We start from the raw sequence: 14,630 nt of genomic DNA, 5'->3' as shown, positions 1-14,630 counted from the left end.
TTTTTTTTCTCAGTTGTATAGTTTTGGAATATTTTTCCCCTCGATATTAAATGAATTTAGCAATAAATATAAACTAAATTTAGTTCTATGTGAACAAAAGCTAACTTAAGTAATGCTTCATAATAGTAGTGATAGTTTTTTTATAGTAATTGATATTGATAGTGGATTTTGGGACACAATTAGGGCTAGAATAATTGGGCACCTAACAACAGCAGCAAAATTCAGTATAAAAGACTAAGATATTGTGTCCATACAACTAAAAAATAAAAATTTAAAAAATGACATTAGTTATCCATATATTTTATAATCAGTACTAAGCTTCAGTTCCCTCCTCAGGAAAGTGTCAGGTGTGGGGAGGCTCAAGCTGGATTCCAGATGTGCCCTGAGCGTATGGTCAGGCTCCATCTTGCCCTAGAAACCATGATGGCAGTAAGTGAGGGCAAATTGGCGGGGCTTGGGGCCCCAGCCCCTCTACAGCCATCCAGAGCAGTGTTGCTTCCATCTGTTTTATGTAGTGAGGGTCCCAGCAGATGTCATCTGAAGAAAGGGTTCAGTGACTTTAAAACACATCCCTAGACTAGGCAGTCTAAAAGGTGTATTTGACCTGGGCACACTGGCACATAGCTATAAATCCCAGCACCTCAGGAGGCTGAGGCAGGAGGATTGCAAGTTCAAGGCCAGCCTTAGCGATTTAGCAAGGCCCTAAGCAACTTAGTGGGACCCTGTCTCAAAATAAAATGTGAAAAGGGGTAGGAATGTAGTGCATTGGTAAAGTGCCCTTGGGTGCAATGATGGGGAGAAAAGATCAAAAGTGTTATTAACTGCAAAATCCTAGGAAGCTGTCAAGTAAATGGAAAACAAAAGCTCATCTGATGTCACTCTTGCTGTGTCACCCCAAGAAGAGCTGCAGGTACCACTGGGCTCTCTCCCACACCTGCTCTCTCTATTTCTGTGATTGATGAAAATCCGGGGCCCCATTATTTACATAAGAAGGATGTTAGTCATTCTATAAGTACAGATATTTTTTCCCTTGAGATGTATTTATTGGGTTAAATCATTCTAATTTTTTAAAATGTTTGACTTTCTTATTCATTAGTTTAGGAGGACTGCCTCTTTAAACTAATTTTAAATGTATTATCTTAATTTGTTTAAATCCCAACTCTTCCACATTAAATGACCATCTTCTTTTTCTTGAACATTGTAGCAAATTGCTTTCAAAAACCTGGTACAGAGAAATCGGCAAAATGAACAGCAAAACCAGGGCCCTCCAGCTCTGAACTCCACAATTCAGCTGCCATTTATAATCATCAATACGAGCAGAAAAACAGTCATAGATTGCAGCATCTCCAGTGACAAGTGAGTGGGGGAACTGGGGGCAAGTTCAGGGCTGGCCTTCTAAGAACATTCTCCCATCATGTGCTCTGTTCCCTGCAGCCTTCCACGGGAGCTGCCTGGGAGGGTGAGCACCTCTCATGTGGGTGCGTCTTACTCACCTCCACCATCCTGTGGCAGGCACTGTCTGCCTGTGACATGTGTGGTGTGGTGCCTGGGCTGAGCTATAGTGTGTCCTGTATGTAGTAATCTGTGCTGAATCAGGCTGTCGCTAAAGGCTGGGACAGATAGGTTCATTGGTGATTACAGTTTTTTAGGAAATCATTTTGTCATTTTATTATATCATACTTATATGTGCTTTTGTTTATCCATGAATGAAAGGCCATTAAAATGCTGAGCACATAGCCAGGTGCAGTGGTGCACGGCTGTAATCTCAGTGGGACAGGAGGCTGAGGCAGGAAGATCATGAGTTCAAAGCCAGCCTCAGCAAAAGTGAGGTACTAGCAACTCAGTGAGACTCTGTCTCTAAATAAAATATAAAAAGGGCTAGGGATGTGGCTCAGTGGTTGAGTGCCCCTGACTTCAATTCCTGGTACAAAAAAACAAAGAAAAAATGCTGTGCATGTTCTTTTTTTACAATCTCTCTCTCTCTCCCTCTCTTTCTTTCTTTCATTTTGTAGTTGTACATGGACAGCATGCCATTATTTTATTTGTTTCATTTTTATGTGGTGCTAAGAATCAAACCTAGTGCCTCACACATGCTAGACAAGCGCTCTGCCTCTGAGCTACAACCCCAGCCCCAAATTTTTCTTTTTTTACATTATAATTGAAATTGTTGCTAATATTCATCATAGCAAGTGGGAAGTAACACTTTGCAAATTAGAGAATTCCTCTGGTAATTTGTTTTACTCTTCATGAAAAAGTTTGTATCAGTAGTCTGCAGGCTGTGGCCAGTACCAAGAAGAGGTTAAGGGTACACAGAAGGTGCAGAATGAGACCACAACAAAGCTCCATCTCTAGAACAAACAGGAGCGATGCCAGTGCCTCTCGTCTAGTCTCCCTATGAGGATTAAGCAAAATAATGCCTCTGAAGGTCTGGGTTCAGGGAAGCACTTGAGAATGTTGGCTGCTGTTAGGACAAGGGGTCAGCAATAATTTGTCCAAGTTTGGAGACTTATTAAAGCCACAGGGGGACTCCACTCCTCCTCAGTCCCACAGCACCACCCAAGACTGTGGCAGGGACACCAGCACTCCTTTTCTCTGGTGGCGTTTCTTTCCCTGTTTGTATTGCATACAGGGAGTCTGAGGGATGCTTCTCCTGCAGAGGAAGAAGAGGACTTAAAAAAAAAAAGCATTGAGCGGGAATTTCAAAACGGTTTGAGGATTGAAATAAAAACACGGTATTAGAAACTGCAGGCTGTGAAGTCAGCCAGACACATTTTTCAACCTTTTAAGTTTCTTAGCCTTTCTGAAATCTCACTCCTTCTAAAAAAATAAGAATTATAGTATTTACCTTGCCAATTTTCAAAAGCCCAGGGGTCAGTTCATGTTGTATATCTGGATCACTGTTTCCAAACTTGGAAATTGTTTCAGAAACTGGGGTCTACGAGGGCAGCTGGTATATTCTCAGACACTGGTGTCGCTCCCATGTGTTCTTGGGACAGCAGAGCCATGGAGCAAGGTGGGGGAGCCATGACCCATACCTGGCTCCTGTGTCACTCCGCGCCCTCCCTGTACCCTTAACTGTTTCCACTGATTAAGAACTTTTTCATGAAGGGTAAACTTAGCGATAAAGCAGTACAAGTCTGGAAAATGCTTAACATCTTTTCAGGGAAAAAACACACCAAAGGCATTTGTAGTTAGTCTGAAATTAGACTCCCTAGAAACAAATACAAGAACATAAAGTTAGTCTCTTGATTGTCGGGGCAGGTTAGTCTTTTAAGTCTAAAAAGGGTGTCAGGAAGATCTGGGAGCTGTTGGCCTCGAGGCTTGTGATGCTGCTCACCCAGACCAGTATCTGCAGGGTTCTGTGCCTTGGGTGGTCACTGACTCATGCCCCAACCGGGCTGCCCTGCGTGGAGCAGCTTGTATGCACTTGTGTTCAAGGCGGGCTGCAGACCTTTCTGGCAGTTACTGTGGTGATGCAATCTTCCCCTTCATTAGCTGGGAGGCTTTCCCACGCTGAGGATTAGGTCCACAAAGCCAACTGCTTTTAACAGATGCCTAAAATCATCCCCTTGGCAGGCACCCACTTCAGATTTATTTTCCCCTAAAAACTTGTTCAGTACTTTATTCATATCCATATACTTAAGGTTATTTAAATATGACATTTTGCTTCAAATTGTAGTTTGGCCCTCATCTGAGATCTACCATAAAAAGTGTTACCTTCACATCATTTTAATAGAATTCCATGACAAGTGAAACCCACCATTGTCCCTGAACCTTCCCTTGAACTCAGTTATTGTGCCGGGAGGGCAGCTAGGCATCCACATCCGGCAATTTTCAAGAACATGTCATGTATTTATTATGTGTGACACTTTTTCTTAGACATTTCACTCCTTAGTCCCTTAAGACAGGATTTAGACATTGGTTTAATTTGTTAAAAGTCTTCCATTTAAGGATTGGGAATGTAATTTAGTGGTAGAATGTTTGCCTAGCACTTGTGAGGCCCTGGGTTCCATCCCCAGTATCACAAAAAAAAGTGCAAAACAAAAAAAAATTTTCCATATAAGCCAGGTTTACTAGTGTGTGCATAAAGTCACAGCTGTTTGGGCAGCTGAGGCAGGAGGGTCCCTTGAGCCCAGTAGGAGTTCAAGACTAACCTGGGCAACACAGCAAGTCCCTATCTCAAATAAATAAAATAAAAGTCTCCCATTTATGCTTAACTAAACAGGCTAACACTTGACTCATGAAGGTGAAGTAAACATTCAAAATCTTTTTTGCCAAAGCTAATAAGCCAACTGTAGTAGAAAGATCAAATATCAAAGTAGACTTTTGTGGCAAAGCCGTAGACAATTTTGAAAAGTGGTAAGTTTAAAACAAAATTTTATCTCCTGTTTCCAACAGCATTACAGCTAAAGTTTATGGACTGCTGGTGCTTGTTACAACTAGGAAAGTCACTTCTCAAGGTGTTGTCCCCCTGAACCTGGTAGAATGGCTAGTACTCTAAGTGGCAACAACTTTGAGGAGATGGCTGAACTTAGGCCCTCATGTGTATAAAAGTACTGGGCATAAAACGATCCCAGCCTCTTGAGAACCACTGGAAATGCCATCCTTTCTCTCTTCCCTGATACAGGTTTGAATACCTCTTTAACTTTGACAACACCTTTGAGATCCATGATGACATAGAAGTACTGAAACGGATGGGAATGTCCTTTGGCCTGGAGTCGGGCAATTGCTCTCTGGAGGACCTGAAACTTGCTAAATCACTGGTGCCAAAGGCTTTAGAAGGTTATATCACAGGTATGTTGACTGATGCTATCACATCTTGTTCCTGATTAACAACAGTCTAACTTGTTAAAACCTTTTTCATAAAAAGCTGCAAAATTTTAGAACGTTTCCAACATTAAGAATTATTTTTACAGTATTGCAAACAGATTTCTATAATTCATATTATGTAGATCTAAATTGCCTGATTCACCATGAAATTAGGCTCTTCAGAAATAATACTATCTGTAATTTCTGGGACTAACCAAGAGGCACACTAGAGTAAGCTTTTAGTAAAACTTGATGAAGGAGTTTTTAAAAAATCCTTCTTCAATACCCTCTGGGTACTGAAAGGGATACTTTGAACCTTTATAAAATAAAATATGTACACCCCACCCTCCTCTAATGTAACTTTATTGTATCTGTTGTTTATGCATAAAATAAATATCATTTGGTTAGTAATGAATTAAGAGAGAATGAATATAGTAAAATTTACATTATCAGAAAACAGTGTCAGACTGGGTAAATATGGATTCATGTTTAAAATCATTGCTTTCTTTACAGTAAAACTTCTCAAGTTGACTATGTTTACTGTCCTTGATCCTCTCTTCCCAATCTTACATTGTTTTAGAGTGTAAAGAGTCACAGAACAGTGGATACCCATGAATCCACTGCCTAGTTTAGGAGAGAAGCATTACAGGTGACGTCCCTGATGCCCACCCTCGGGTCTGCGACCTTCCCTATCTGTTTAGATGTCACCACTCTATTTCTTATTGTTTGCTTGCTTTTCTTGAGAGCTACAAATATGGTAAACAGAAGCAGTTTATTAATTTGTTTTGCCCATTTCTGACCTTATATAAAAATAGAATTACACTAATATATCCTTCAGTGATTTGATTTTTTTTGACTCATCTTTATGTTCCATAGATTCATCCAGGTGATTTAATGTAGCTGTAATGCATATAATTTTACTTCTGTATAAAATGTCACTATATGACTATACAGTTTCTTCATTTTACTGATGGTAAACACTTATATTGGTTCCAGTTTCTTGATGCTTTGAACATTCCTATTCATTTATCTAGTGCTGTGTGCAAACATGTAGATCAAAATTATCAAGTGCATCTTTAGCTTTATTGGATGAGGCCAGCATTTTTCAATTTGAATTTACCAAATTGTATTCTTATCTACAGAATAGAAGTGTTCTGTTTTCCTAGTTAAGTGGGTCTGAAATGATATCATTGTAATTTTTTAAATTAAGTTTTAATTCACATAATAGAATACACCATTTTAAAGTGAACAGCTCAGTGGCGCTCTAGTGTATTCACAAGGTTGTGTAATCATAATAATCACTAATTCTAGAACATGTTTATAATTGAAGAAAGAACCCCCCTGCCCATTAGCAGTCACTCCCTATACCCCTAGCCCTTCCATCCCTGGAAGTCATCCATCTACTTCCCGTTACTGTGGATTTGTCTGTTATAGACATTTCATATGGGAAATAATACGATACATGGCCTTTTGTGTGTGCTTCTCTCATGCAGCATAGTGTTTAGGTTCATCCATCCTGTAACAGTGAGAAAGGTTAGGCTTCGCTTAGCTGAAATACTTGGGACCAAAACTTTTTCAGATTTGGATTGGTTTTTTTTCCTCTGTTTTGAAATATTTGCATATATGTAATAAAATACTTTGCAGATAGGATCTGCGCCTAAACATGAAATTCATTTGTTTCACATATACCTGTGTATATACATAGCCTGAAGTTAATCATACATTTTTAGTGTGCCTGTGACCCATCACGTGAGGTTAGATGCAGATTTTTCCAGTTGTGGCAACATGTCAGTGCTCAGAAAGTTTGGATTTTCGTGCATTTCAGGGTCAAAAGTTTTGGATTAGGGGTGATCAACCTAATTCCTTTTCCTTAGCAGATAATAGTCCTTGTGTGAATGTATCATATTTTGTTTATTCTTCCATTCATCAGTGGCTGGTTTGAATGATGTTATTTTGGACAAGTGTTTGTACAAGTGTTTTCGTGAACATGTTTTCAGATCTGCTGTCTGTGTAAATAACTAGGAGTGGAATTGCTGGATGTTCAACATTTTGAGGAAATGCCAAACTGTTTTCTAATGTAGTTATACAATTTTACCCCAGCAGTGTATGAGGGTTCTAGTTTCTCCACATCCTTCTCAACATTTGTTATTGTCCATCTTTTTATTTTCTAGAATATTTTGGTGGTAGGGATCAAACCAGAGCCTGACTCATCGTAAGCATATACTCTATCCCCAAGCTGTGTCCCCAGCGCTGTCCATCTTTAATCGTGGCCATCCTAGTGGGTGTGAACTTGTAACTCACTGTGATTTTTCTTTGTTTTTTCCCTAATGACCTATGATGCTTGCCATTGTCCTAATTCCTAGCAATGTTGTACATTCTGCAAATGCAGTTTTAATATTTAAACATTTTTTTTGTCTTTGCTTTCATCTAAAATTTACATCTTTTTGTTGTTGTTTCAGGTTTTTTTTTAATTGTTTTGTTTTTGTGGGTATGTTTATTGTTTTGGGCAGCAATACTGGGGACTAAACCAGGGTCTAGCACATCTTAGATAAGTACTGAGTACCTCCCTAACCTTTTTTATTTTGGGACAGGGCCTTACCAAGTGTCCACTTTGGCCCTGAACTTGTGATCCTCCTGCCTTGTAGCAGCAACTATAGGTGCATACCACCGAGATCAGCCCCAAATCATCACTTCTTCTTCTTTTTCTTTTTCTTTTTTTTTTTTCAAGACAATTCTCACTAAGTTGCAGAGTCTGGCCTTGAACTTCCAATCTTTTTGCTCAGCCTTCTAAGTATCTTGAATTACAGGCATGTACTACCATGCCGGGCCACATCACTTTTCAACAGCATCTTAATGTTAGTTCTAAAGTATAATACATCAAATATGAGCAAAGTGGTAGGTCTTATTTTTAGGTTGGCTCTTTACTCACAACAGAAGAGTTTATTGACGGGGGTTTGGTTTCTGTTGGATTTAATTTTTAAGTTGGTGCCATCGACTTTCTGCAGCAGTGACCCCATCTCCTCACCCTGTCAGCCAGCTGTCCCAGGTCTCTGTCCTGCTGCCTTCTCCCTGTGCCGTCCCACATGAGTCCTGCTGTTTCACGAGCAGCCCAGTCACATGGAAGTCCAGCAGGGTCTGAATAAAGGGCTTACTCAATAAATCACCAGAACTGTATTTTAACTTAGTCCCAGCGAGAAGGCTGTGGGTGATTAGGCGGCCTCTGTGGTTTGATCTCTTCATGACCTCATTTGCAGACCGGGATACAGACTTTCTGGTTAGTTCAAAGGAAGAAACGTGTGCCTTTAGTGTGGAAAGGGACATAATGGCTTTTGGCAAGAGTGTGAGAATCATTGTGTGGATCCAGTGATAATGTGAAAGAAACGTAGGCTTTTCAAATCCATTGTGAAAAGAAAAGTAATCTGTTAGGCGCACAAACAAGTAAATAGCTGTGTTCTGACAGAAAGTTTCTCTAGTTCTATGTCCTAGTTAATATTCAGCACAGGATCCTGGCTTTAATTTCATCTTCTCATAAGACTTGTTCTTACTTAATGTATTTAAAGACTGCTGTTCTTCTTAGAATGGAGTCCTTTTTTTCTTTTTTCTTTTTCCACAGCTGCCTTAGCCTTTGAAGAAGAAGGTTCACAAGGCCAGTCTAAAATTAATGTAGTCACCCCTCTTCTACACGAACAGCCTCTCAGTCAGGCAGGATATCAGGATTTCCAGTTTCAGTACACATAGTCCATTTCTGTGCCCAGGAATTACAAAAATATCATTTTAAAGTAAGAGCTTACTTTGGCAAGTTATATATTCTGTATGTGTTGATTCTTACAATGTATTAAAATAATTTTCTTTTAGGAGTGTATTTCTAGTGTTTCTACTACATTTTTTTCTTTTCCTATGACACAATCCTTACAGTCACTGTAGAGAGACCATACAGTAATATCTACATCTTATATGTTCCAGTTATTGCCTTCTCTGAGATACCCATTTAGATAGGGAAATAAGTATAAAGTAAAATTGCAGTAAGAACTCAGTCTTCAGTCAGTCAACAAATATATGAAACAGTGTTCAACATCTCTAGTAATTAGAGAAATGCAAATCAAAACTACTCTAAAATTTCATCTCACTCCAGTCAGAATGGCAGCTGTTAAGAATACAAGCAACAATTAAGTGCTAGCGAGGATGTGGGGAAAAGGCACACTCTTACATTGCAGGTGGGACTGCAAATTGGTACACCCAATCTGGAAAGTAGTATGGAGATTCCTTAAAAAACATGGAATGGAACTACTATTGGACCCAGCTATCCCACTCCTTGGTCTATACCCAAAGGACTTAGAAACAGCATACTACAGCAACACAGCCACATCAATGTTTATAGCAGCACAATTTACAGTAGCCAAACTGTGGAACCAACATAGATTCCCTTCAGTAGATGAGTGGGTAAAGAAACTGTGGTATATATACACAATGGATTATTACTCAGCAATAAAAGAGAATAAAATCATGGCATTTGCAGGTAAATGGATGGAGTTGGAGAATATCATGCAAAATGAAGTTAGCCAATCCCCAAAAAACAAAGGCTGAATGTTTTCTCTGATAAGTGGATGCTAATCCATAATGTGGGGAGGGCATGGGATAAGGGAAGGAACTTTGGATGGGGCAAAGGGGAGGGAGGGGTGGGTAGAGGGTATGGGGATAGGAAAGATGATGGAATGAGACAGACATCCCTGGTACACGTATGATTACATGAATGCTGTGACCTACTTTGTGAACCACCAGAGAAGTGAAAAATTTGTATACATTGAATTGAAGAGCATTCTGCTGTCATGTTTAACTGATTAGAACAAATAAATTTTTAAAAGAAGAACTGCTCAGACTTAGAATAGGAGAAGTGTTGCATATGCCTAGAAAATAAGTAGCAAGGATTTGTCCAAAATACTTCCTGTAACTAAAACAGTAATGTCTGTCTTGCTTCATTAAACTCAGGACTGCATTGTACACCTCCTTCATTAAAAGCGCGACCTTTAAAAGAAGGGCTAGTTTGAATTCTAAAGCAAAAAACACCAGGAGCAAATGTGTCGGGAGGAGGCCGGCAGTGACGGCCTCTGCAGAGGGCATGGCCGAGCTTGAGGCAGAAATCTGCTGCTCTGCCTGCTCCTTGAGCAAGGCGTCCCTCCCTGAGAGATTTCCGACTTGACTGTCACTTTACCCACTCCTGACTTTGGTGTTAACCCCACGTCAGGGTCCTTCATGCTGAGGACAGCCAGCATCAGAGATAGTCCATCTGCTGCTCCTGGTCCCAGGGAGCTGCCGCCTCGGGGTCTTCCCAACAAAAGGAATAAGTCTGAGTTTGTTCACCTTGAAATCTTTCTGTGGTTTGTCTTCCCCTGAGTGTGTGTGTGTGTGTGTGTGTGTGTGTGTTCCCCTGCCACTCTTATGTTATAGAATTTTTTTTTATTCCAAGGAGGTGAAGAAACCTGGGTTCTTCCCAGGGCGGGGAGTGGTTGAGCTGTGGTCGCGAGCAGGCTTGTCGCGGCTTAGCTGTGTCCTCTTCACACTCAAACAGCAGCAGCCACAGAATTTGCAGAGCCTACATTTTTTTTTTCTTTTTTCAGATATCTCCACAGGGCCTTCTTGGTTAAATCAGGGACTACTTTTGAACTCTACCCAATCAGTTTCAAATTTAGACCTGCCCACTGGTGCCACCTTACCCCAGTCAAGGTACGTACTTTTCAAGGTCAGGAAGGCAGGCCGCAGCACATGGCCCTGCTCACCTCTCAGGGCCAGAGTGATCAGAACATGTGGTGAGCAGGGCCATGTGCTGCCTGCACAGGTCCTCGGGGGTGTGGCAGGCCTCACCTGGGGCAGCTCCTTCCTGTGTGCTTTTCCCATGTTGTACAAAAACTGTCTGCCGCATTAACCACCCTGTGTGTGTTTCTGCTGTTCGATAGCGTCAACCAGGGGTTGTGCCTGGATGCTGAAGTGGCCTTAGCAACTGGGCAGTTCCTTGCCCCAAACAGTCACCAGTCCAGCAGTGCGGCCTCCCACTGCTCCGAGTCCCGCGGAGAGACCCCCTGCTCGTTCAACGATGAAGACGAGGAAGATGACGAGGAGGACTCCTCCTCCCCAGAATAAAGACAGGAGAGAACTCACGTTTCCACATTGATGCTCGTGTGTGTTAGTGTGAGCTCTTGTTTTGAGATGATTTCTTCAGTCTTTGCCTTTGTTTGCACCGTGTGTTCAGTGAGAACTAGAGAAACACAGCCAGCAAGTTACTCCGAAGGCTAAGAGGATTGGAATGTTAACATAGTGTGAATGAGAACTGGCCACAGCACTAGGTCCCACCCGCACAAAGCGCCTTTCCTGAGAGGGGGAGCGATCCCCAGACAGGCCCAGGAACGGGCGCGTTTCCAGGAGGCTAGCTCTCTGTGGCGCCCTCACCTGCGTAATCATTTTAGAATTGAGGTTGCTACAAGGAGCAGCCCTGATGACCATGTCTCTCCCCCTTCCTGGGCTGCCTCTGACAGGCAAGTGCTGGTGGAGGTGTTTGGTGGGGGTGGAGATTGCAGTCCTGGTGGCCCAGGAGCACAGGTTAACTGCTGAACTAGTTGGGAGTTTAGTTGAGGTGCTTTTATGCATCTGCTGCCTTAGACAGCTTCTAGAAAGGAGCAAGCGCTCGTTCTGAAGTACTTAAATGACATTTAGAATAATTTATAGCAAAACCGAAATTACCATTAGCCAATGCGTCGGTGCATAGGATTTCCTAGGCTACTTCTGGAAGCCAAACTAGAATAGCATTTCCATGTGCATTAACCACTCTGCCAGCACTGCCTTCTGCCAGCATTCTAAACTTGGGGTTCCACAGAGAAGGAAACTGTATCATTTTACTCAAAGCTGTGCATTTCATAGAGCTTTTTCATTTATAATGAAAGAAAGAAGCAAATGCCTATGACCAAGTTGCTTGCCTACCGCTCTCTGCAGTCGTTGTGTGATCTCACCCAGTGTGCAATTTGTGAAAATGAACCAAATGTCATTACTTTTGCCTTGAAAGAAAAGTCTGTTTCAAGAATATGAACAACAATGTTTTCTTGTACATGTTACCTTTTTTCACATTTTAATTAATCAAAATGACCTTACTAGATTGGTTCCTGGGTAATTTGCCCTTCAAACTAACCCAATATTTCTGTGCAAATGTTGAACACTGCAGTTGTCAGATGCATGGTAGCGAGGGCGTAGGGTGGGATTTCATAGCCAAAGGTGCATCCACTTCTCTGAGTGAAGAGTGTGCTAGGCCACACTCCCAACCTAATTACACAAAGAATAGTAGAACTAACTCTTGAATCACAGGGATTTGTCCTGATGTTGTGCACCTAGCATCTGTGGACCCATCACGAAATGTGGCCCAGGCGGGCTCGTTCCTTAATCCTAGAGGGCAAGTGCAGGCTCCCAACATGCCTTTCTACAGTTCCGCCACCAAGCTCACAGGGAGCTGGAGCTGAGAGCTATGGTTGGCTAGTTTTTTTTTTTTTTTTTTAAACGAAGACCTTAAACACCGAAAAGCAAGAACATACAACTTTAGCTTAGGCTCCTTTGAGACGAAACCCTCATTCTGTTAGCACTAAGCTGTAGTGCAAACCCAGAGTATCCAAAGGGCATGAGGCCTTGGCAGGTGCAGGGGCTTCTGCCTTGGCATGAGCTGGACAGCACAACGAGAGCATCTCCCAAGAGCATCCGGGAAGTGCCAGGCCTGCGGGGGCCTTCTGACTGGAAGGCCTTCACCTGACAGATGAGTGACATGCGGTGTCCCTCCACAACGTCCTTGAAGGGGGTGCCTCTTCCTCTACTAACCCCGACCTTTCTCCTCTCCCTACTGGAAGGAAAGGGGGCCCAGCAGGGACCTGGACAGACCAAGGGCCACAGTTAGCTTTTTAGTGTTCAAAATGTTGAAATGCAGGTTCCATACGGCAGTCAGACATTGGAGACGGATCCATGAATCATTCTCATTCCTTTGCCAGATAGCAGCATTCCCCCAGAGTCCTTGAGAAACCGTTTCCTTCTCTCCCATCTCCGTTGCTGAAGTGCTTTAATTCATAACGTGCAGGCTTTAAAAAGGCAACTGAAGACCATCATCCTCATTGTCCACCACTGGCTGTCCTGGCCATGTGTGGTGCTGGCAGGGAAGGTCCCATTCTGCTCCCTAGGGATGCATTTGGGGCACTGCTGAGGACATGTCGCAGAGTGGTGCCATGGTACCAGTACACGCTGGCTCCCCTACCCCCAGGGGTCACTGTCTTCTCAAGGGTGCAGTGACATTCAGTTAGTAACTGTGCTCCATGGAATGCGTGCAGCTGGCTCCAGGAGACCCTTTGTGGGAGGAGCCTAGCTGCCAGGGAACAGGGTGCCCTTCGCCATCCCCGCTGTAGGTGTCTCCCATCCACGTGCTCTTTGTGTGGGGAAAGCAGTTTCAGGAAGTTCGTGTATGTTGTACCTTATGATTGTGGAGGGCTTTGGAAAGGGGACAGGAAAGGAGGAGCCCCCTAGACCTCAGAAGTGCCCATTGCCCCAGAAAATCAGGGGTGGAGGCCATAAGTTTTAAGTTCTTCCATTTGAGTCTTTAAAGAAGCCAGGGTGGGGAGGTTCCTATGTAGCTTCTGCCATTTTACCAGGATGGGCGGGGAGAGCGCCTCCTGTTGGTAGAACTTGTCATAACAGGACTCTGCCTTATTTGAAAAATAAAGCCAGGATCTGACCCCAAAAAGAAAGTGGCCCTTGTCAGATAATCCACATAGAGACTTCAGGAAGGAGGGGCTCCCTGCAGCCCCACAGCCATCTGTGATTACACTCTTTGCTAAATCAAAGCTCTTTGGGGCTTCTTAGGTCACAGAGACAGCACAGTATGTGTCTTAGGCCCTTGGGACACTGTGTGTGTGTGTGTGTGTGTGTGTGTGTGTGTGTGTGTGTGTGTGTGTGTGTTGGGGGCTAGCTGACGATGGGAACTGCCTCAGCTGGTTCAGACATAACCACACCAAGAGAGAGAGCAGTCAATTTAGTTCTGTTGAGTTTTATAAATGATTCATTTCAAGGGCTTTTATACTCAAGCTCCCTCCTCTAACATACAAGGGTTGTCTCTAGTCAATAAATCTGTGACAAAGACCTTAAAACTGTGCTGCCTTGGTGGTAAGTATGGGGCAGGGTTTGTTCCTCCCCCACAAAAGATTTAAAAGAATACTAACCTTAGCTCTCAGCAGTGTCCGTAACCAGGAGTCACATAGACTCACAGGCTCTCTTGGCCTCCCTACCTTCTTGTTTGCCCTCACAACCAGGCCTTAGAGAGGGAGAGCGTCTCTGCATGTTCTCTGAGTCCTTAGATGTACAAAGACCTAACGTTTCACGCCGGAGACAAGAGAGAGAGCCTCATCCAGCATGTGGGCTGGCTCTGGTGACAGGGAGGACTGGACACCTGAGAACTGGCTTCCCAGTGAGGTTCCCCATTTTTATGCACCAAAGCCGTGTCAAGCACTGATTGGTCACCAATATGTATTTTTTTGAAGACCCAGTATGTTTAAGGAATCCCCACCACGCCATTTGTTTTTTTGTTGTTGTTGTTGTTTTGTTTTGTTTTGTTTTAGAGAGAGTGAGAGAGGGGAGAGAGAGAATTTTTAATATTTATTTTTTTTAGTTCTCGGCGGACACAACATCTTTGTTGGTATGTGGTGCTGAGGATCGAACCCGGGCCACACGCATGCCAGGCGAGCGCGCTACCACTTGAGCCACATCCCCAGCCTCCCACCACGCCATTTGAATGACTCAGAAATGTGCCT

The 14,630-nt window shown here is 42.9% G+C and overlaps 1 protein-coding gene across 23 annotated transcripts in view; it reads left to right on the top strand.

Moving 5' to 3' along the window:
• TFDP2 (transcription factor Dp-2) overlaps positions 1-14,343 on the top strand; it is a 176,120-nt gene extending 161,777 nt beyond the window's left edge. For 22 of the 23 annotated variants that reach the window (XM_081301697.1, XM_081301696.1, XM_081301695.1 and 19 more), the window contains 4 exons: positions 1,205-1,356; positions 4,628-4,794; positions 10,425-10,530; positions 10,761-14,343. In XM_081301697.1, the coding sequence (XP_081157823.1) occupies positions 1,205-1,356; positions 4,628-4,794; positions 10,425-10,530; positions 10,761-10,944 (609 nt within the window). In that variant the 3' untranslated portion in view covers positions 10,945-14,343. The remainder of the gene's footprint in view (positions 1-1,204; positions 1,357-4,627; positions 4,795-10,424; positions 10,531-10,760) is intronic. The other variant, XR_014022999.1, reaches the window with a different exon arrangement.
• Positions 14,344-14,630: the final 287 nt, after the last annotated feature.

This window comes from Spermophilus citellus (genome assembly GCF_964194105.1).
Source record: "Spermophilus citellus genome assembly, chromosome: 7".
In the NCBI taxonomy this organism is placed as follows: Eukaryota; Metazoa; Chordata; class Mammalia; order Rodentia; family Sciuridae; genus Spermophilus; species Spermophilus citellus.
Note: the sequence above shows the minus strand (reverse complement) of the source record. Positions and strands in the feature narration are given on the sequence as shown.